The sequence below is a fragment of the Apteryx rowi genome, unplaced genomic scaffold (genome assembly GCF_003343035.1).
Source record: "Apteryx rowi isolate R43461 unplaced genomic scaffold, aptRow1 scaffold_41, whole genome shotgun sequence".
In the NCBI taxonomy this organism is placed as follows: Eukaryota; Metazoa; Chordata; class Aves; order Apterygiformes; family Apterygidae; genus Apteryx; species Apteryx rowi.
The window spans coordinates 1,368,882-1,389,718 of NW_020450621.1; the positions used below are offsets into that span (position 1 = coordinate 1,368,882).

The following is a 20,837-nucleotide window of genomic DNA, read 5'->3' on the forward strand; positions in this document are numbered from 1 at the left end:
TAGAAAGGACAGAGTTTATCATGCCTTATACAAGTTCTAACTTACGTGTTATCAGCTTGGCGAGCCAGCTATAAAAGAGGTTTTTCTTGCACTCTAATTAGCTTGGCGGACACGGGCTCTTGCTGTTCGGTCTTTGTGACTAGGAAAGCTTCATTCCTGAGGTTAAGAGATGCGGAGAACCTCTTTGACATGTTTTATTGAAAATTTCTTGATAAGGACGTGGAATCGCGTGGAATATTATATTATAAATCATGCAGTAAGGGAGCTTGAGCCACCGTGACGCGTTGCTGCCCTTGTGTAATAATAATACCTTATATGCATGCACTTTGTATATGTGTGGGGTTTTTTTGTTTTTTTTTTTAACTTTTTCCTCTGGACATTTGTAAAATGTAGCTCCAGATGTAACCATATTAGATGAAAAACCCAAATAATATAGAAGCCCCAAAATACAACTGTTCTTATCCTCTTCTCTCGTGTGGGAAAACGGAAACTTTGTCTTGGTGCAGCACTCTGGTATATGACAGCACTCATGGTTTAAAAAATATTTTTGAGCTGCCCCTAGTGTAGATCCAGTCGTCTTTTAGAGGTGAGATTTTATTTTATTTTGGCTTCCCAAAAGCACTGTGTGTTCAGTTTTGTGGTATGGAAGAGGAACCCTAAGTTCAAACCTGTTAAACAGCAGAAATGGAGCCTCTGAGGGTTCGGTTCTTGCTGTACAGCCCTGGGACGGAGTCACACCACCCTGGTCCTTTAGCAGTAGATCGTGCCAAATGTCCCCACTGTTCCTGGCGAGTGTTTTGTGCTTTTTTTCCTAGGTTCCTGACAAGTTATTCATGTCAGTCCTGGTTTCAGTCACTCAAACAGTGAGATATCCGTGTCTTCTTCTGATGGACCATCAGGTAGTTTGCGTTGCCACTGTCCATGTTTGCATGCTCAGTATGATCAGTCATAGGTGAATTTAGGAATAAGTTGAAAATGGGAAAAATCCCAACTAAAGCCATGTACCAGTGAAGAAAGGATAGCTTGGACAGCTAAACATAGGTTCTTTTTTTTTATTTTTATTTTTTAATGGAGTAGTACCTTAGAAAAAGTTCTTCATTTTGGCAGTTGCTGCCAGGCTGTGGAGCTTTCATTTCCCTGGGACCTTCTGCTGAGGTTGGCTTTCTTTGCTTTTTTGGGGATAACAGATTTCTTGTTTTCTGCTCTCAATGTCAGAGGATAAAAAGAGAATCTCTGCATTCCCAAATATTCCAGGCTGTTTTTAAAGGACACTCTTGGACCCAAAGTAGCTAGWCCAAAGCCTGTAGAAAGATGGTTAGCCCTAGAGTCAATTTAGGAGTATATCCTGTGCTTAGTCCTCCACATCTCCTACCCTCTGCTGAGGACTTTTCATTTTGCTCCTATTAGAATTTTCAAGTACCTTAAAACTAGTTTGTATTTAGATGTTATCATGTTTGAACATAACGGAGAGCAGTTTTGTTGGTCAACTCAGTGGTGACACATGCGAGCCATGTCTGGCGGTGCTGAAGGTGACAGTGCTTGGCTTACCGTGACAGATATGGCAGAGTCATGTCTTCTCATACAGCAGTTTGCATTCAAATACAAGCACGTGCTAATCTGAAGAATTCTGATATGTTGAAAAAACTCTAAAATTGTCTATCCGGTTTAATTTTTTTGTTGTTTTTGTGGACAATTTTTTGCTGACCATTCACTGTCTGTATCATTGCTATCTATAAAATAGCCTGCCTGGGGTGATCTACAGCAGCAGCATGGTGGGCAGCTCTCTCTTATGGTAACTTTTATGTTTACACGGTACTTTCTTTCAACTGGAAGAATCACCTCTCAGGTGAAAGATAGCAGCTACTTAAGAGCATCCTGTAGAGTCTTAAAATGATCCGTGAGGATCAAATGCAGGCTTACAGGCTGCAGAGGGAACTGCAGGTAGGCAGGAACTATTTTCTTAAATTGCAATTTGGCAGGCTCATCTGCTCGATGGCTCTTCCACTGAATAATGTCTAGAGCCTGGATTTTCCCTCTGCTGCAGACCATTGCTGCTTGTCCTGTTCTTTCTGGAGGTAGTGAATGACTTATTTTGCTCATTTTCATTGCTTCCAGGAAGGTATTTAGAGTTTGTGATCCTGTCCTTCATAGTCTAGAATGGCTGGATGATCTTTTCTTTGAGAAGAGGTTGATAAATACTCTGGAACTTCAGTTTTCTCCATCTTAATGAGACTGAGAGCTAGCCTGAGACTCCTTTATCAGCTGCTTTCTAAACGTTGGCTGAAGGTTGARCAGAAGCACATGTTAGATCCTATTCTATAATCGCCCTAAATCACAGAAAAACATTTCTAGAGAGAACATATTACCCATTCGGTTTGTCAGCTGGTCGCTGGTTCTTAAATGAATAGAGAATTGAGTTTTTAAAATAAAATGAATGGATCACTTAACTGCCATGCTGTAAGGTTACGTTTGTTAGGTTAAAGAGGAGGATTTAGTTTAAATATTATGGGGGCCATTTTTCAAATTTACTGTAGGTTTGTCTTGTAAGCACTTTAAAAAAATATTTACATTTTCATGACTGCAGGGAAGCTGTGATTATTATTCCCCCTATCACTCCTACCTAACAAAGACATATAACAAGGAGCGCGCTAACTCTCTGCAGGGTTGCTTAGAGTTGTTATGATTAGCATTCTGGTGTATATAACAAATGTAATAAGAACGTAAACATTTTAAAAGTATAGGTCCTTTTCATTTTTAATCTCTTGCTCCGAGTGGAGTTATGAGGCCGAATTGGAGTTTCTGCTTAATACCAAAGGGCAGCATAATTTTTCTTTTTCTTTTTTTTTCATGACCGAATGCGCTGTTAGAAACTGCAAGTCTCAGTGGGGTTTCTCTAAGCTGCATCATCCCAAACGTGTGGTTGCTTTGGTCCCAGGCTCTTGAACCTGTGCGCAGTGAAAGACCAGATCCTGACACCGTTTACATGGAGTCACACCAGTAAAAATGAGAGCAGAATAGGGTTAGGAGACGGCTCCGTGCTGGGGGTGCCTTTTTATCCTCGAACTCCAGTTTTTCTTTCCTCTGTTGGGTTCAAATCCTTCTTGCCTTGTCTTAGCGTAAACGTAGCATCTCTGTGGAAACTTTCAGCAAAATCGGTAGAGTCAATTTTGATGTATGCAAGCATAAAAAAGAGAGATGTGTCYCTTCCAAGATGAAGTGATTCCTTTAAAGCAGACTTGTTTGTTTATGATTGTTTTAACGTCCCTCGCTCTGGCGAGGGAGACCGAACATCTGCAGCTCAGATTCTTTAGGAGCTCGGGAAACTAATTGCCTCCAATTTGGTTAAAATACAGTGCCAATTACACTTTTCAATCATAGCTATATACAGCCGTGACGAGAAGGTTTGGACTCYGTGCATGGGTTATTTCTTCCTTGGGAGAGAAATGAATTGACACAGAGACGGGATATTTTATCCCGGTCTGTATTTATTTGCAGTAAGTACACTCTTAAACCACGATGGTAGATAGCGAAGCCAGAGCTTGGTTTGCAATTTAGTGCCAAAAAGCAAGAAAGCAACTCCGTGACAATTTCCAGCCAGTTATAGAGGTTTATCCATCACAGAACTTTATTACCTTCCTTGCCATATATCGAAGTCACTCTTTACTGAATCCCGCCTCACTTCCCTGTTGATGGTCCAGATGTCATTCAAAACCACTTCCAGTTTGGTGCCCGTGGGCCTGGGTTTACCCTTCAGACAGAAGAAGGGTATTAGTGACTCCAAAAAGGGCAATTCATTTCAAAGAGCTTTGCATTTTAAAGAGGTTTATTTGAAACATTCAGGGCTGTAAACCCTTTATCGGGAGACACAATACTATAATGGCAGTCTAAACCCCTTATTTAAGTGCACTTAAATGCTGCCCATTAACCCTGCTCTTTAGGCTGTTTCGGAGCACCATACAAGTTTCTTACCTCTTTTTTGCAGATACTTCCTCCTCGGTTCAGATTTTATATTACAAATGGTTTTTAGAACTTTCCCACAAGGGTTTTTTTTTACACTTGGGGAAGAGTGCTGTCCCATCAGAGATGCTGAACATTTCTGTCGTAGTCATTACCAAAAACTAAATTACAAAACCCCAGTTACAAACATGAGCAGGCAGAATCTACACAAGTGGCTTCTGGCTATGTTAAAAACTGCAGTAGTGTTATACCCAGGTGAAGGGAATCTGATATAAAATCCCAATTCTTGTAGTGCAGGTAGAGCCTGGTCTCCCACAGCAGTGCACCTTTGGGGATGAGACACCAAAGATCTGCGCACGACTCAGGCTTGGAGTCATAAGGCAGAGGTTGAAATAAAGGCTGAATGAAGAAACTGCTTCTTGACCTGTAAAGACGAAGTTAAATAATTCATTAAAGAATAAAAGACTTCACAAAGCTCCCTATTTGTTTGTATTCATAGAGAGTCTCTCATCAGCCGTAAATGATAGACAAGCACATGTTCCGCTGCTTCGAGTTGGTGGGGAAGAATTCAACTCCCAATTAAAAGTGCAATTTAGTTTTACATTTTAGTTTTAAAATAAGTCATCCTCCAGCCCTCATCAGGAGTCGTGAACTTTCTTGCATGACTGAGAGAGCATAAATGAATATCTAGTCAGATCTTTTTCTACATTTTTTTTCTTAAAATAGTACCATTTTAGCTCATTGATAGATACTGTTCAGTTTAATGAAATTCTGGTGCTTTGCAAGATTAAGCCTCCGTCAGCAGGTTCTTGGGCCTTTCATAACCTTCAGTCACAATGTAACTGTGGGAGATGGCATAAAAAGTGAGAGCGCAGATTGCTCATGTTTCGTAGAGCTTGTGACTGATACTGAGCAAGATCTACGCGATAGAAAAAAGGCTTCTAGCAATAAATCCATTCTGCCAGTGCTGCAGCTATTTTTCCTTTTAATTGGAAAGAAATTCCTCTCCTTGGAGACTAATCAAATCTGTAATTGAAAGTTGTAGTTGAAGATAAAAATGTTTTGTCAGTCATGCTTTAAGTCCTTTGTAAAAAAAAGATATGCTGTGGGAAAACTGTGCTAACTAGGCGTCGTAATCTGTCATCGTGTAGCCACACGGATTGAAAAATCTCACGTCTGAACCTGGATGTTTTTTCTGTCAGGTACCATCCACCATCACATTGTAGGACTCTTCTAGAGTTTAATCCGATGTCTTTTGCAAAAAGCAAGAATCATTTTAGAAGAATCGTCAGTGATGAAGCTGCTGATCCAGACAATGTTGTTCCAGTTTCATTTTCCATTACTGTTGTTGTTTTTACTGTATAACTTTTACAGCTGACAACGGTCACGAATATGGTTTTTATTACTAAAGATATAAATATGCAGCCTGAAAGGATTTGTGTGGAAAGTTAAAATTTAATTTCATTGCTGGTAGATTGCCATAATTTAGTTGTCTGCTGTGACTGCTGATTGATTTTGAAAGCTTTTTTCCTTATTTTGAATTTGGAAGTTATGAGAGTGGGTTTTTTTTTTTTTAGCCTCCTATCAAAAATCCTTTCAGGGAAGCTGCTGTTGCTATTTGTGGCAAAATGTGCCTTTTACAGCCATGCGGCTCATTTTTTTGCAGTCAGCTGACTTTATGGCACTAGTGCCAGAAGACAACTCCCCTGCCAGTTCCAGACATCTGTCCATCTGGGGAAGCCAAGCTAGAAATCACGCAAACGCAATCCAGAGGTGTGCGTGAGGGAGATGGACTTTCCTCCCCATTGCCTAAATCGGAGGAGCAGGAGGGCTTCTGCACAGGCGTGGGTTATTGCAATGCATTAGCACCCTCAGCTCCTTGTTTCTCTGGGGTCACCAGTGCTCGTGGGATGGGACTGTCCGTGGTGACCTCTGGGGTTGCTGGCCTTCCTTAATTTTCTTGGTTGATCTCCAAAAGCTGCCAAGGAGGGTTCAGCAGTTCTTGGGTGCTGATCTTAAAGTGGAAAAAAAAAAGAAATCCCTGGCTGATGCTCCTCAAACTGAGGGAGGTGACCAAGTCATTGCTCAGGATCCTGGTAGTCATGATGACCACAGGCTCAGCTCTCACCCTGGGGCTGGTTGGTGGCAACTTAGTGTTGCCTGGCTGCAGGAATTAAAACGATGCCAGGAGATGAGCAAAACTCGGGTGAATCAGAAGCTGCAGAGAATGAGGAATTTCTGAGCTGCGTTAGGTACATTTGTCCTGCAGGTTTCTATGGGCGTTCTCCCCTTTGGAAATTAATTTGGGCTTTCGTGCCCATAAAAACTGTCGTAAGGAAGCAACTTGTGCATCCGTTTCTGTAACCCCTCATTATTGTTGGAAAAATGTAAAAACCTCAGACTGATGCTTTTGTCTGAGTTTGTAAATGGCTTCGGAAACCTTAATAACTTATTGCTGACCTGGAAAAAGTTAGAGGGAGAGTGCTTCCTCTGCCAGCCTTGTACTGGTGACTACTCTGGGGGCATTTTTAGTACCTACAGATTCCAGAAATAATAAGCAGCTTGTGATGCTTACTCCTGAAATTTGATTTTAATTATATTTTTGGAACAATGTTCATACACTGGACTTGTATCTCAGATGGCAATGGTAAAACAAACTTGCAGAGATGAGAATCACACCTGTATTCTTTTTCTGCCAAATAACTTTCTCTGAGCTTCCATCATTTTCAGTTAGCATTCGAGACTGTTTTAGGCTGTTCCTCCTCATATTGTGACAGTTTGTTTTGACAGTAGGTGCAGATGAAGTTCTTGTCCAGAGTAGCAGTGTCAAGACTCATCTGAGCCATCAGTCTCACCTTTCTTGTCTCAGCATCCTTTACGTGTCCCCATAGAGCGTTAGGATGTCAATGGTAATTTAGCACTGTTTCTGTGGGCAGCAGCTGCAAACACATGATAGATCTGAGGGAAAGACATGTGGTGGTGTTGATGAACCTGTATCTCGACAGAAAACTTGTCTGATAGACCCAAAAACTATTGTTGTCTCACCAAAGATATAAGTAACATTGCGGTTTAATTAAAGGATATAGTCTGCACAGAGTATTTGCCATCGTTGCAATCCCATGTGAAGGAAAGGGAGGATGGGTATCTTGGCTTCTTCTGGAGGTGGAAACGACTCTTAGCATGTCCCTTCTCACCTTCCTTTCCCCCCATTTTGTGTTTTCTTTTTTTTGTGTGTAAAACACAAAAATATGGGTAAAGAAAGTCGGGGAGCCAAGCTATTGGATATTTTTTCTTTCTTCCCAAGCCCCCAAAACTTTAAAGACCATTTCTTCTAGGGCATGATTGAAAGCATTGTGTTGAGTCCTGCCAGAGCAGACGGGACCTAAGTGTCTCTGTGTGGTGCCGCGCGATGGTTCGAGGTGCCGTTCCCTGCTGCTGTGCTGCTGTCCGACCTTGCGTGCAGTATCTGCCCTCCGCGTTTTTTCCTTCTCTGCCCCTGTCCTGCCTAGTTTAGATCATCCTCCACGGTTTGGCAAAGTCACCAGAGCCACCTGGCCTGGTGGCTCCAGGGGCAGTTGTCAGTAAGGTCTAATACAAAATACCAACCGCGATTTTTGACGTTTAAACCCATTAAGGTATTCTGTGTATGGTTGCAGCAAAACAAAAGGGCTTTTTTTTTTCCCTTTAGTTTGCCTTTTAGAAGTGGGTGATGTTTCTATAAAAGGTTTCTGACACACAGGGAGAAGAGAGAATTTGTTTTATTACCTTTTGTAGCAAGCTTTGAATCTAATTTTTAAATATAAAGCACTTACGTTTCACCTGAAAAATATGCAGGCAGTCTTAAATGGACACTTACATTCAAGCTTACGCTTTTATGTAAATATGTTTGGCGTGCCCAAGTTCCCATTAAGGCAAGGTCACAAATTATTTTTCTTATATATTTACATAACATCTGAACATTAATTGCATATAACTGCTGATTGCATGAATGCACCTATTCACAATTCATGGAGGCTTTGTGTCTGCATTTATGTTTGTGTCAATATAGTCACAGAGTTAGGTCGAAGCATTAGAGGCTGATAGTGGAATTTTCCATATTTCTAAATATTGATAGGCTTTGAGGAGGGAGTTCATCTAGTTTCTTGATTATTTTTTCTGAACACAGTTTTCTTTCAACTCTTCTCTTTTTTCCTCCTTTTTTAATACTGATTTCTATACTGTAATGCTAACCATACTTCAGCTGCCATCTTCACAAAATGTTTTGCCAAAGATAGTGTAGGAAAGCCTGTGTATTGGTGAGACTATTAATCTTTAAAGACATTAAGCTTCCTAATGCTGCTGTAAAATAGGTAAGATACTACATTAATTTTATAGATGGGCAAATGGTTTAATTTGTTTTCCCTCTCTCAGTTTTTCGAAGTAATGCTGTGAGTCAATAAGTACTATTACCCATGACTCCGGAGCCTCTTAAATAAATATCCTTCATGCAAATGTTTGCAAGATCATTATATAGGTATAGCCAGCCCATCTGTAAGGAGCACCTGGATTCAAAGATGTACGCTATTGCACATGAATTAAAACAGACTGCTGCGTTGTCCAAAGCCGCCATCAGTGATACGGTGGGTGAGGGTCCGTGTGAATGCCAATGGTTGTGCAAGCAACCTGAATTTCACTCGTGTGGGATTCCTCCTGCTCGCACCCCATTCTTGCCCCACTGGCACCGGGCCACCCTTGGGCAATTCTTCCCAGCCTGATTGACAGCATCTGGAAACCCTCTGTGTCAGCTTTGAGTTGATTGAATAGAAACATTGGCCTCTGTTCCTCCTCTTCCTCCTCCTCCTCCTCCTCCTCCTTTTCTTGGACACTTTTGGTGAAGTGTGACTGGCAAGGGTCCATCTTGGGTGAACTCTATGGGAGAAAAATGTCAACAAATTTTCTTTGGATGAGGAAAGGGTTGGGTTTTTTTCTTCTGTTCGAACTAAAGTTCTCTCATAAGCTTTTAGTCGAATTTGAGTGTCCTGTAGGAATATTATTGGGCATATGTCGGTATATACATTCTCAATAAAGGACAGAAGGGGCAAGAGGCAGAACTACCCGTTTTGGTTTTCCTATGGGAAGTGTACTGTGTGGTGACATACTGTGTGTTTTTGAGCTGAAATTTGAAGAGAACTCATTTGGCACTTGCAGTATTTTTTTTCAGAGTCTGATTTTAATCAGCCAAATAACTGAAACCAACTCCTCCCACAAATCCATCATAAAACCCAGTTTCTTACTCAATGTTTTCTTTCCAAGCTAGCTCCTTGGCCAATTTTCCAATGAAAGATTGCCTTTTTTTCCCCGTGGGAGCAATTCCCTTACCGTAAGTGAACGCCCAAGTGAGCTGAGGCTTATGTACCAGCTCCTGTCATCAGCCAGCCCATATTGTGTGGGATGGTCTAAGGATGAAGGAGATCAGTAGACACCGCACAGCCATTTTTGACCACCACTTGTGAATTCCCAAACACTGAGTTATCCGATGCTCATGGTCCCCTGATGCATGTTGGACTGCATCATGGCATGAGGCTGTAGGGGGTACTGGGATGACATGGTGATGGGGCAAATCCTGCTTCAGTGCAGCATCACAGCCTTTCTCCTGATCCTGCATGAGATCCTGGATTTTCTGTGCTGCCTGTGTGAGATAAAGGCACCCTGACAAGGGGGCATGCGTTAAATCAGTGAACCTCACACAGCGTGTGTGAGTTTGGACAGATCTACTGTAAGAATGGAGATGTGGTGAGTCTTAGCAAACCTTCGCATAATGGTCCCTAGCAGACCATAAACTAGTAGAAATCRGAATACCCCTTAAAATGCTGTGATTTAAGCTCAAGGTTAGTCTTATCTTTAGTGACTCTTGGGATTTTAAGAAGCAGAAAAAACTACACCAGTGATTGAAATCTCTCTCCTTTTTCCTCAAATATTCTCTCTTTCCCAGTGGAGAGTTGCTTATGCTTCTCTTAGACCTTGTAAAGATGACATATTAGTGTGAGAGTGAGTAGAATTCTCCTCATGGATCCGCAAGAAAGCAAGCTCCCAATTTTGGTTTGCAGTGTCTTTGTATCTCTGGAGCATTTTATGGGGTAGAAATAACAAATCTGAACCATTAGATCACAGTTTGAGTTTTTGRTCTCAGCTGGAGTTTCTGGTGTAGGCACTTATAAGTCAAACAATTACTCTTCTAGGAGAATTTTACATTTCCTTGATTTATAAGGAAATGCTAGTTAATTGGAAAGAAGTAGAAAATGCAATACTTTCTAGATGTATAAAAGTAATATGGTTCAACTGCTTTTGAAGAACAGCCATCATGAATGATTTGATGCCCTCCTCTGAGGTTGTTAGGACTATTACAGCCAATAATCAAACCCCCTTCAGCAACTTCCTTCTGAGAAAGGCAAAAACAAAGACACTGAGAGATAAAAATGTGCTTTCATCCACCAGGAACAGAATGTATCTTTGGAGGTTGCAGTCATGGAACCTAACCCTTTACTTTTGATAAAGCCACGTTATTTAAAGATTTTTTTCAGATCTGTCGGTGCGATCCCAAGGTGTCACACTGTTGGTGAGTCTTCACACTTGATTAGTGAGAAAAGTGCTCATTGCATTAGGTCAAACCGTGTCCTCATTTATGTCCCTGAGCCCCGCAGGAGCAAATGTGGGTAGCACAGTCCCATAGGGTCCAGCTCATCTTTTGCCTCCTTGGGAGGGTGTATATTGTGCAAATTTGGGGTTTACACCCTGTGATGGTGTTTTATTCAGGAATCAATCAAGCTGGATCTGTTTAACCAAACCCAGGCAGGCTTTCACTGTGGAGGGGCAACGTCTTGCGTGCAGCATTAGTAGTCGGTGTTGAGACAGTTTACTGTACAGATTGTGTTTTGCTGCCTTCCTATAAAAGAGCACAGCGAACTGTAACACCGAAGGGCACCGTGCCGTATGCTTCCTTTCCCCGTTTGGCTCAGGAAAGCAGTCTCTGATTTTATACATCTCATTGGCGATGGATGGCAACACGGTACCCCGGCTATATTTGTAATATATTAGTAACACTGAGACTGCTCGCTGTTAACGCTGAAGCAAAGCGGAAATATGCTCCGTGAACGCTCTGTCACCGAAAATCCATGAATGGATTTGAAAAGCTGGATAAAATGTTGTGATTTGTTGACACAGCCAATCCAGTTTAAATTGAAGATAGGTCTTTAGTGTGAGATTTGCTCATTTTAGCTCTTCAGATTATTTAGGAAGTCTACCCAGCCTAGGTCTGACAAAGGTTGTAAAAATCAAAATTCGAACTCTAGGATTCTTTACTGATAAAGCTGCTGTAAAATCCATCCCCACCAGCTGGTGCGACTTTTCCTTATGAGGGTCGGAGCTGTGCTGGCAACAGGTATTTTAGGGTTAAAGATTTGGCCATGATCGTCGAATACAAAGGCTGCACAGTTTTAAATTAGACAAGATGTGTAAAGTTGAGGTTCATGCAGAGAAATTTGTTGCAAGCACATGGATTTTACACTCTTGTATGGATGACTAAAAGTGTGTATTTAGCTGTAGGGGTTATTAAAAGTAATTGAGTTAATGGCATTTTCCTCCCCCTCCATAGGTCTCCTACACCATATTATTTCTCTCAGTTGCATTTCATACTCTTTTCGAGTTGTACCAATTGCTCTTGAATAAGCTTGTGTAAAGATACCTCCGCCAGCAGCAAACATGTTTACGGGATGCGAGGGAGCACAAATAAACAGTCCTTAGAGTTGCATCATGGTTGTGACTGTGAAGTCTGGTTTTGCTAGCGAAACAAAAAAGTCCTTGTTCATTGTGTTTGGATGGTTATTGTGCAGCTTATTAGCAAAAGTTTACAAATCCGCTTCAGCTGCTTTCTTACACATAGTTTAGCAGGAACTTCCGACCTTCCCCGAGCTTAGGTCATGTGCGGTAGAAATCAGCAGAAATCATTTGCATCCGTATTTGTTTGCTGCTTGCAGCCAAACCTGAAATATCTCCAGCTTATTGCAATTATGCTCAGAAGGTAATAAGTTTTAGTTTTGGTTTTGTCACCAGAATTGCTTTGCTGTGCTACCCCTGCTTAGCACAGTGCGCAAGGTAAATGGGAATGTAAAAAAATCCAGCCATTTCTCAGTAAATTCAAAAAAATACTCCTGTTGAGGTAATTTCAAAATGCTTGAACGTACACTTCTCTTAAGTGCTTCCTAATTTTGTGTCTAATCCTGCTGTATTTCAGTCAAAGGATTCGTTGGAAAATTGCAATCGGTTAAAAATCTGGCAAGCTACAACCGTTCTCGTTCACTCTAAGCCCTGAGCGCTTTTTCCAGTGTTCAGAATTCACTGAGATTAAAATCAAAGTAAAAGAAAATAGTCTGCTGGAAACACCAACTCTCAGTAAAGCTTATTTACCCAAACAGTTTAAATTAATTTGGGTAACCCAGCGATGGCGAGAATAAGAATCACTTATTTCAAATCTGTGACAAGATTGCCTTTAACTTAAAAAAAAAAAAAAAGCTTTTCGTTAGGATGGAAGTCACATACGAACATTTGGGCTGGATGAGGACTTTTTGGTTAAAAAAAAAATATATAGCAAAAATCCGATCTTTGCTGGCGGGAGGAAGAGCAAGGAGAGGGGCTACGGCAGCTCCCTACCGCGTATGTCCCCGGCTCTTTCCGCAGCCCCCTGCTCGCCGTGTGCTTCGCCGCTGCCTGCGGAGTCCCGGGAATCGCCCTGCTGATGCTGGGAGTGAACCCGCTCACCGGGGCCCTGGGCGCCTTCAACATTTTCCTCTACACGTGCTGCTACACGCCGATGAAGCGGATGAGCATCGCCAACACGTGGGTGGGAGCCGTTGTCGGTGCCATCCCCCCCGTCATGGGGTGGACTGCCGCCACGGGTAGTCTCGATGCTGGTGAGTAAAAATCCGGGATTTACGTCTTGGGGGAGGGCGCTTGTCTGCAGTGCCTGAAAACACCTTCTTAAAAGGCAGTAATATGTTTTCTCTCAAGCCTAATTCTTTATGACCCAGTATTGCTTCAAAAACCAATGTATTCCACCGTTTGCAGCCCCAAASTCACTATTGCAGCACTGTGCCGGCAGGACCGAAGGAGCAAGCAGGACTCTATCGTTTTACCTTTGGGGGCATTTTAGGAACAAATACGTCAGCTGATAAAAGAATATGTTCCTACTGAATATGGGCTTAGGTCATCTTTAAAAAAAAAATCTGAAAGGAGAGCACTATCTTAGCAAGTGGGGTTCACGTGGAAGGAAACGGTAAGCAATTTAAGGATTAAAAACATATCAAAGTTAGATCTGACTTCGAGTCGGGAGCTCTCTGCAGACAAATGCCCAGATGTGTTTACTGCTGTCTTTCCACATGCCAGAAAATATCCTAAGATGAATTTATTGGTGTATTTCTTAACTGCACACTTTTAAACTCTAAGCTTCTAAATGCTCCTTTCCCCTCTCCTTGAAAAGCAGACGAAGATTTCTATTTTAGTAACTGTGAACTGTTTTTACATCCCTCATAAAACTCTGATCTCTTCAACAGCTAAATGCTGACACAATTAGAGCTTGTTTTTCCTGCCAGCTAGAAACTTAAGAATCAAAGTAACTCTGCGGAGTTATATTCCAGAGAAACTCATGAAGTTCAGTTAACAGGTCTGTTAAGAATTTTTTTTAGCGCACACTCATCCCACAGTGTGGCACGTTTGAGACTTGAATAATGCTTCCAGCAGCAAGCCTTTTAGACAGAAGTTATCAGAATCTGTGCAAAATCCGTAGCACACCATTCTGCATTTATGCTCCACACCTCCTGTAAAAGTCAGACTGAATTGGCTGTGTACAAATGTTCTGATATAGATCTAATCCAGAGCTAGGATGAAGGGGGGTTTTTTTGTTGTTGTTGGGTTTTTTTGTGTGCATTTCTCCTATACAAACTGTGTTTTTTATGTCTTTGGAAGTTTTTTTTATATTTAGACATATATGGTGTGTATGTATATGTATAGTGTCTCATGCTAAGGAGTGCACGTCAGACCTCATTGGAAGCTCTCTGATTCTAAAGAGAATGAATTTAAAAGCACAAAATAAGTGTATATTTGTAAGAACGGTATCATTCTGGCTGCTGTTGCTTAGACCCTGGATCCTATGGTGTTCAGGAATTTCTGTGTTGGCTTCAGCACCTTGTTGCCCGTCGATGCTGAAAGATGACTCTCACATGCCCTTGCTTTGCCTTGCTTCAATGCGAAGTCCAGCCTAGAGGAGCTGGAGCGAAGAGCTCCGATTCACCGCAAGGAATTGCTGTAGTAGCTGCCACGGTTCAAATTTCCGTGGTCTCTCCCCTGCTTGTGAAACGGCACCTAAACTGCTGCAGCAAACCCCAGCAGTAAAGTAATAAGCTGTTCCTATATAATTTGCAGCTGAGTTTGCACATGTTCCTTTCCACCAGCTCTGCCGTCGAGGGGATAATCCCAGGCAATGATGCGGGTAGTGGAAGACGGCAGATTTTCCCAGAACACGATGGTCTGCGCTGGTGCTTGACCTGATGTTGTATTGTATGTTGTGGGTAGCTAAAGCTTTCTATGATCATCTCCCGATCTGTGTCAATGAAGCCAGGCGGCTTATTTAGTAGTGAAAGAAATGTTATTGAGGTGATATTAGTCTTTATACTGAAGCACACTTGGGGACAATCTTGCAAATGGTGACCTGAACCTAGGATTTCAGTGCATTGCAGTATTAAAAAAAAGAAAAAAAAGAGAACTTTAAAAAAGAAAGAGACAAACAGAAGAAAACAAGTGCATGGTCAACTAAGATTTTCAGTGTTAAGCATTCTGCTACTATGAAGAAAGAGTTCAGCACCTTGCAGGATTAGACCCTTTCTGAGTATGAGTGTGCATATGTACATGCACAACAGTGTAGACCTGCACCCCTTCTCTTACCTGCCTGCCTACGGTTGTTGAGTTCATTAATAATGTGTAATGAGCTTGGAGACTTAACCTTGTTTTTAGGTAGAGGTGTGAAACTACATTTGCACCTCGTTTAAAAAAAGACTGATTATTCCACCCATTAGCAAAGAGGAGTGTGAGGGAAGGTAGTCAGAAAACTAATGTTCTCATTAGGTTCCCAAAGAAGGTTCTCACAGCTTAACTGGTGGGTTTTGAGTTTACGTTTTATTGTGGACTTTGTCTCCTTGTAATCTTACAGCGGTCGCATTGTTGTACATGTTGCTGGTTTTAGGGAAAATAATCTTTAAGTGCAGATCTTTAATTACCGTTGCAGGGTTACACCAGGTGTTATACCTTAGTGTATGCCCTAGCGTAGCCATTTCTGCAGTCTGCTGTATATCAGAGGTTCGATAGCATCACGTGGCATGATTCATAAACAGCGTTGTGAGACGCTGTTCRTCATTTGATATAATCGAAGCTGATTCCGAGTTTTCTATTCTGGGGATAATAGCAAAGYGTCTCAGATCTGAGCCGCCTTGTTTTTGTTTGTTTTATTTATAACTTTCTTATTTCAGGGGTTAATATCTTGACAGCTTCTAGCACAAGATACAAATATTGCATGTTCCAGGTAAAAACCTGGGATTCTTCTATTTCTAGTGATGCTAATACTTGCCTCTATTTATTATATTATACATCTTTTGCAAGTTTTACAGTGGTCCCCAGTGATGGCTGCTTCCATTTCTGGCCCTAATAGCTCTTTATTTATACGCTCTTAAGCCTAATTGAACATCCTACCACCAACCCTGGATTTTGCGCCAATGTAATTTAGGGAAAACATCACATTTCAAAAGAGAAAGATAACGTTATCTCTGGGAAGATGTGGAATTCTTTGTTGTGGGTTTGGGGGTTTTTTTGTTTTTTTGTTTTTTAATGGCAGCTGTTTGAAACCGATGAAAGATTTGGAATGTTAACATTTCCTCGCTGGGGGAGCCACGTGCAGGTGAGATGGTCAAAGGTGCGTGATAAATGTAATTTATCACATGGATATCACTACCACATATCTGGGGTATTTATGCAGGGCTTAACTGCCAGGCTGTGATCTGCAGCAACACGTTTGCTTCCTTGAAAGCAGGTTTCATTGTTCCTTTGTAGTACTATTTATTTCCAAAGATATTTGTTTTTCTAGTAAAGCTAGATGCCCTCGAATCGCTCCTTCTGATTTTACGAAGGAAGGGCTAGCAGGAAACTAATGAAATTCGCTTAAAGCCCTAAGTGATAGTTTAAAGACAGAGGAGAAAGAGGAAAAGCTCGGCGGAGCGTCCTTTTTGTATGAGCTTTTCCTTCTGTGCAGCAGCCACGTTCAACAGTCCTGCTGTCCGTGACACAGTGCTACCGAGCCTGTGCGGATCCCGTAGCACATATGTCTTTAGGAAGCCACCGAGCTATTTATTTTGGCATGCAAGAGCACATCCGTACCCACGCTTTAAATTACACTCGTGCTGCTGGCCTTCCCCTTTAGCCTAATGCTGCTGCTCCCTTGTTCGAAGCGTTTGCTGTCCATTTTAACTCGTTATTTCTAGTTAGCGAACCAGCTGGAATCCATGGTAAATGCTTCCGAGTGCCGTCGCCCGTATCGCGCCGTGTGCATTTTGCGCTTCTTCCCTTGGCCTTCACGTGCTCGTGCACCGGAGGCTTGATCCCAGCCGGCACGCCGTGTCGCAAAGTGGAGCAGTGGAGTGCCGTAGCGTTCATATGAACCACCCAGTCAGATAGAAGCGACGAGCAGGGGTCCTCAACGTAATGCCCTTATCAGTTAAGGGGATTTATTCTGAGTAGGTGGCGGTGGCAGAGCAGATAACAGCCTTGACGGTAGAGCAGATATTAGAGCCCCGCGGTGGCCCGGAGCCATGGGTCTTACTGCACCAAAGGACGTTTATCTCGAGAGACTATTTAGTTTATCTCAGATGCTCCACTTCTGGTCTCGCTTTCCTGAAAGACATCTTGGACTGATTTTCATTCATTTTCCGAAATTTAAATAATTCCTGGGGCTACGGAATTTATAGGCTGCATATCCATTGTAATCACGGGGAGGCTGATTTTTAAATTGCCTTCGCTTTGTAATTCAAATTGTGTTGTATGGCAGACATTAATTATGGCAGCCAACATCTATTTACAAACGGGGATTTAGAAATGGGCAGTTCTTATCAGCTAGTGACATTTGGCAGATGGATGGTTTTAGTAACAACAACAACAAAAAAAAGAACAGGGGAGAAGGGGGGGGGGGGGTCCATGGCCCAACCTGGCAATTGCTGGAGTCTCTTAGACCTTCCCTGATGTGGCATTTGTCTGCCAGGAGGAGGGAGAGCAAAGCAACAGCTTAATTGCATGCAAAACGAGCTCGTAAAAACTGTAAAAACTGAGGCGGAGGGACAATACGAGTAAGCGGCTGTTCTAAATTTAGGACAAAAGTCAGCGAACTTTTTTTTTTTCTTTTATTTATTCCTTTCTATCTTCACAGRAGACAAAAGACGTGGTGGTTGCACCCCTGGGGCATGCTGGGGGACCGATTTCGGCTGAAAGATGAATTCACATTGAACCACCGATGTGGCGGTTCTCCGTGCCGCGTGCGGCTGCTTGGAGCAGGCGGGGGAGACGGGACGGGGTTGCGCCGCAGCCCCGGTGCCCTGGTGGGAGCTGGCACCCACCCTTGGCTGAGCTGGGTGCTCCAAAAGTGGCTGAACGAGTGCCGTTAGTTAGGAGCCCGCGCGTGGCGGGACAGCTTTGCAGTCCCCGGCTGAATCTGGTGCTTTGACGAACTTTGGCAAATGCTTCCTAAAACGTATTGCACCTATGAACAGTCTGGGAATTTCACCTTACCCAACAGGCTCACGTTTTTTATGGCGTATGGTGCTGAGGTGAGCTCAGATGAATTATGCAGGGCGTTATTTTTCCTCCAGCCTTGGCCATTTCTCGAAGAAGTGGCCGAGTGGGCGCAGGGAGCAGCTTTTTTCTCCTCTCTCTCCCGCGTGGGTAGGAACAAGCTGCGCCGTCTTGTACCTTCGCTTGACTTTTCCTCCTTGATCGTGTTTTGCAAGAAAAAGCCATGCTTGGATTTCTGCGGAAAGGTGCGAGGCTTTCAGCAGTAATAACCTGCTGCGCGTCATATAAAAAGTGTATATGCACCTGCATATCTATATGCACGGGCAGATGTTTTTCTTGCCGTGCTGAGAGCACCTGAGGAAGTCCAGTTGCCTCCTTTTCAAGGCAGCGGGCGAAGAACATCTCCCCATGGCGAAAAAGCCCACTGGCCGCTGTATTTCCTAGCGGTGGCGGGCACCATGGCTCCTTTCGTCCGCACACACATCCGCCATCCCCTTCCCTTCATCTCCTCCAGCGCCGAAGTCTATGGCAGCCCTGTGCCGACCGCTCTTCCGCAAGCCTTTTGTGCCCTCCCTCAAAAGAAACAGCTATTGAAACCCGTGACCATGAAGCTCTTTAGGTTTTTTCCAGCGTTTTCCTCCTTGCCCTTCGTTTACATAACCACCTAACCTTGAAGGCACCGCAATTATCGCCGGAGCRCCGAGCTGCGTGTGCCTACATTGACGGCCGGCCCTATTGTTTGCACTGGAGGGACCTTGTATAGAGCTTTAGAAAAGACACTTTTTTTCTTCGTCGTCTTCCTCTCAAGGCTGCTTTGCCGCTCACGTGTCATCCGGCACAATCGGCAGCGTCCGCTTTTGTCTCCTAGCGGGAGCAAAAGGGCAAGTTGTTGTCCTGCTCTGCTGCTGGCCTAGGCGATAGCCACGGTAGGAAAATATGATGGAATTCTCCCAGTTTTGTTAAGGCTTGTGAGGAGAAAATTCGCCCAATGCCTTGATATTTGAGAATGTTCCCTAATCGCAGGTTAAGATGTAAATTTTGGAGAGCTGATCCCTTTTCGACTCCCAAAGGCAACTGTGAAAATTAAATAGCAGGCAGCGGTTTTTCCTCGGGATAGGTTTTTATCTGGGCGGTATCCTGAGCACATGTAATCCAAGGCCAATTGATTGACCCTAATAGTTATTTTCCRTCACTGAAACTAGGTGAAGGAAAGATATTAATTATGGCCTGTTCCAGCTCTCCTTTCACAAAAAGAAAATGTTATCACCAGCCAAGTAAAGCAGTATTTGTATTTCAGGTCAGAACAGTTGTGTTTTGGACATGGGCCTCCAAAAGAAACCTTTGGGTGTTTAGCACTGAATCTGCGACAGGCACTAAGGCGATACTATTATAGACTTAAAAATTTTTCTTTACACCCAGAACTGCTGCACATTGAGAAATCGCCAAAGCAAGCTGCTGTGTTAAAGTGGTGAGCAAGCACAAAAGAAAAGGTAGAAAAGAAAAGCTTTGGGGCTGCGTGGAGTACATTCCTTGCCAGTGCAACATCCTGCAGAAGTCACTCAGGACCACAGTGAAGAATGTTTTACATCGGCTCCGTTTGGTTTCCTGGAGAAACGGGGGAAAAAATGCCGAGCCTTGAGACATGGTCACTCACAAGCAGGTGGCTACAGCTGGACTAATTCAAGTCGCTGCGCTCTAATCTACCTTGTCTGGATTAAAGAGGAGTAATTTGTTCGACATCTTTTAACTGAGAAGAGCCAGTTGTGCGCTATCGAGTAAAGCGGTGTGTGGTTGTTTCCTGACTGCTCTCCATTAAAAGGCTAAGCTCCGGCTACCAAACCCTCTCGCGTCTGACGGGAGCCAAACTCATACCCGCTTCCTAGAGACACCAGGCTGGTGCTTTCCTCTAATAGGGCAGCGAGCTACCAAGGTCTGGAAATAATTTTAAAATTCCTTCACATTATTCAAGGCAGAAGAATTACTAAAATTGTGCTTTAAGCAAAACAGCATTCTTAGGTTGCCAAGGCAGTAAACACCAGCTTTGGGAAATGCAATAAGATTTCAACATCTGTTTTGGAGCTGATATTTTAACCATTCTGTGTTTATTTTAATGCCTGGTTGGCCACTTCCCAGTCAGACAGATGCGAGACCAAAGAAAAGACAGAAGGAGCGAGTCTATTCTTGATTTAATGCTACAGATCAGCTTCTCCCCTCCTTTTTTTTTAATTTATATTGATTAAATAAATAGGTGTTTGCCCTAACTAGAGCTCACAAGTGACACCAAGGCCTTGCATATCACTGCGTAAACCGAAGGCACTGTGCCTAGTCCAAAGAGCAATGAGAAGGAGAGGGGGAGAGAATACGCTCTTCGTCTCCTTGGCATGTTTACAGGAACGCGATGTCGATACGCGAACCGAGCCTCTGCAGATAACCTTGGACATGTTTGCCCAGACTTGTGCAGACGGGCCCAAATCTGTCTGCCCGCACAGGCTGATGAGCCTYGAGCTGGTGAGCTGCGCAGTCGCACTGACCATGCCGTTCTCCAGCCTGTACTTCGGCTCCTTTGAGTCATTTGGTGCCCCGGGAATAACTTACCTTTGGAAATTTTCCTCTGGGTGTCGATCGGGTAGTGCCGAACTCCTCAGCGGTGTTTAAAGCGGGCAACTGCAATAATTGAGCGGTGGGTGACCGCTCTGTGCGCCAGCCGTGCAAAATATAAAGTGCTCTGATGGTGAAAGGCGTTGCCGGCGTGTGAGAAGTGTATTTCAAATGACTGCTTAGCCCAGCGTCATCCTCAGCAGGGGACAGTCGAGCAGGATCCCAGTGTTTCTTCGTAGCGGCTGATGAAGTGGGATTGCCGTCCTCAGATTGTTTCATGTGAATGAAACAGTTTGTTCACCACGATGCCCCAGGCAGGATTTCTGTTGGACTGCTAGCTTAGCGGCTGAGTATTCCCACCGTTTCTTGGATGGCCTATGCATCCGATACCGGACAGGAGTTGTTCGGGGAGCTTGCAGCAGGGA

General features: G+C 43.2%; 1 protein-coding gene across 1 annotated transcript in view; it reads left to right on the top strand.

The window, feature by feature from the left end:
- LOC112970866 (protoheme IX farnesyltransferase, mitochondrial) overlaps positions 1–20,837 on the top strand; it is a gene marked incomplete at its 5' end in the record, with an annotated part of 106,750 nt that overhangs the window by 79,519 nt on the left and 6,394 nt on the right. The window contains one exon of the mRNA XM_026075728.1: positions 12,670–12,902. Within this exon, the coding sequence (XP_025931513.1) occupies positions 12,670–12,902 (233 nt within the window). The remainder of the gene's footprint in view (positions 1–12,669; positions 12,903–20,837) is intronic.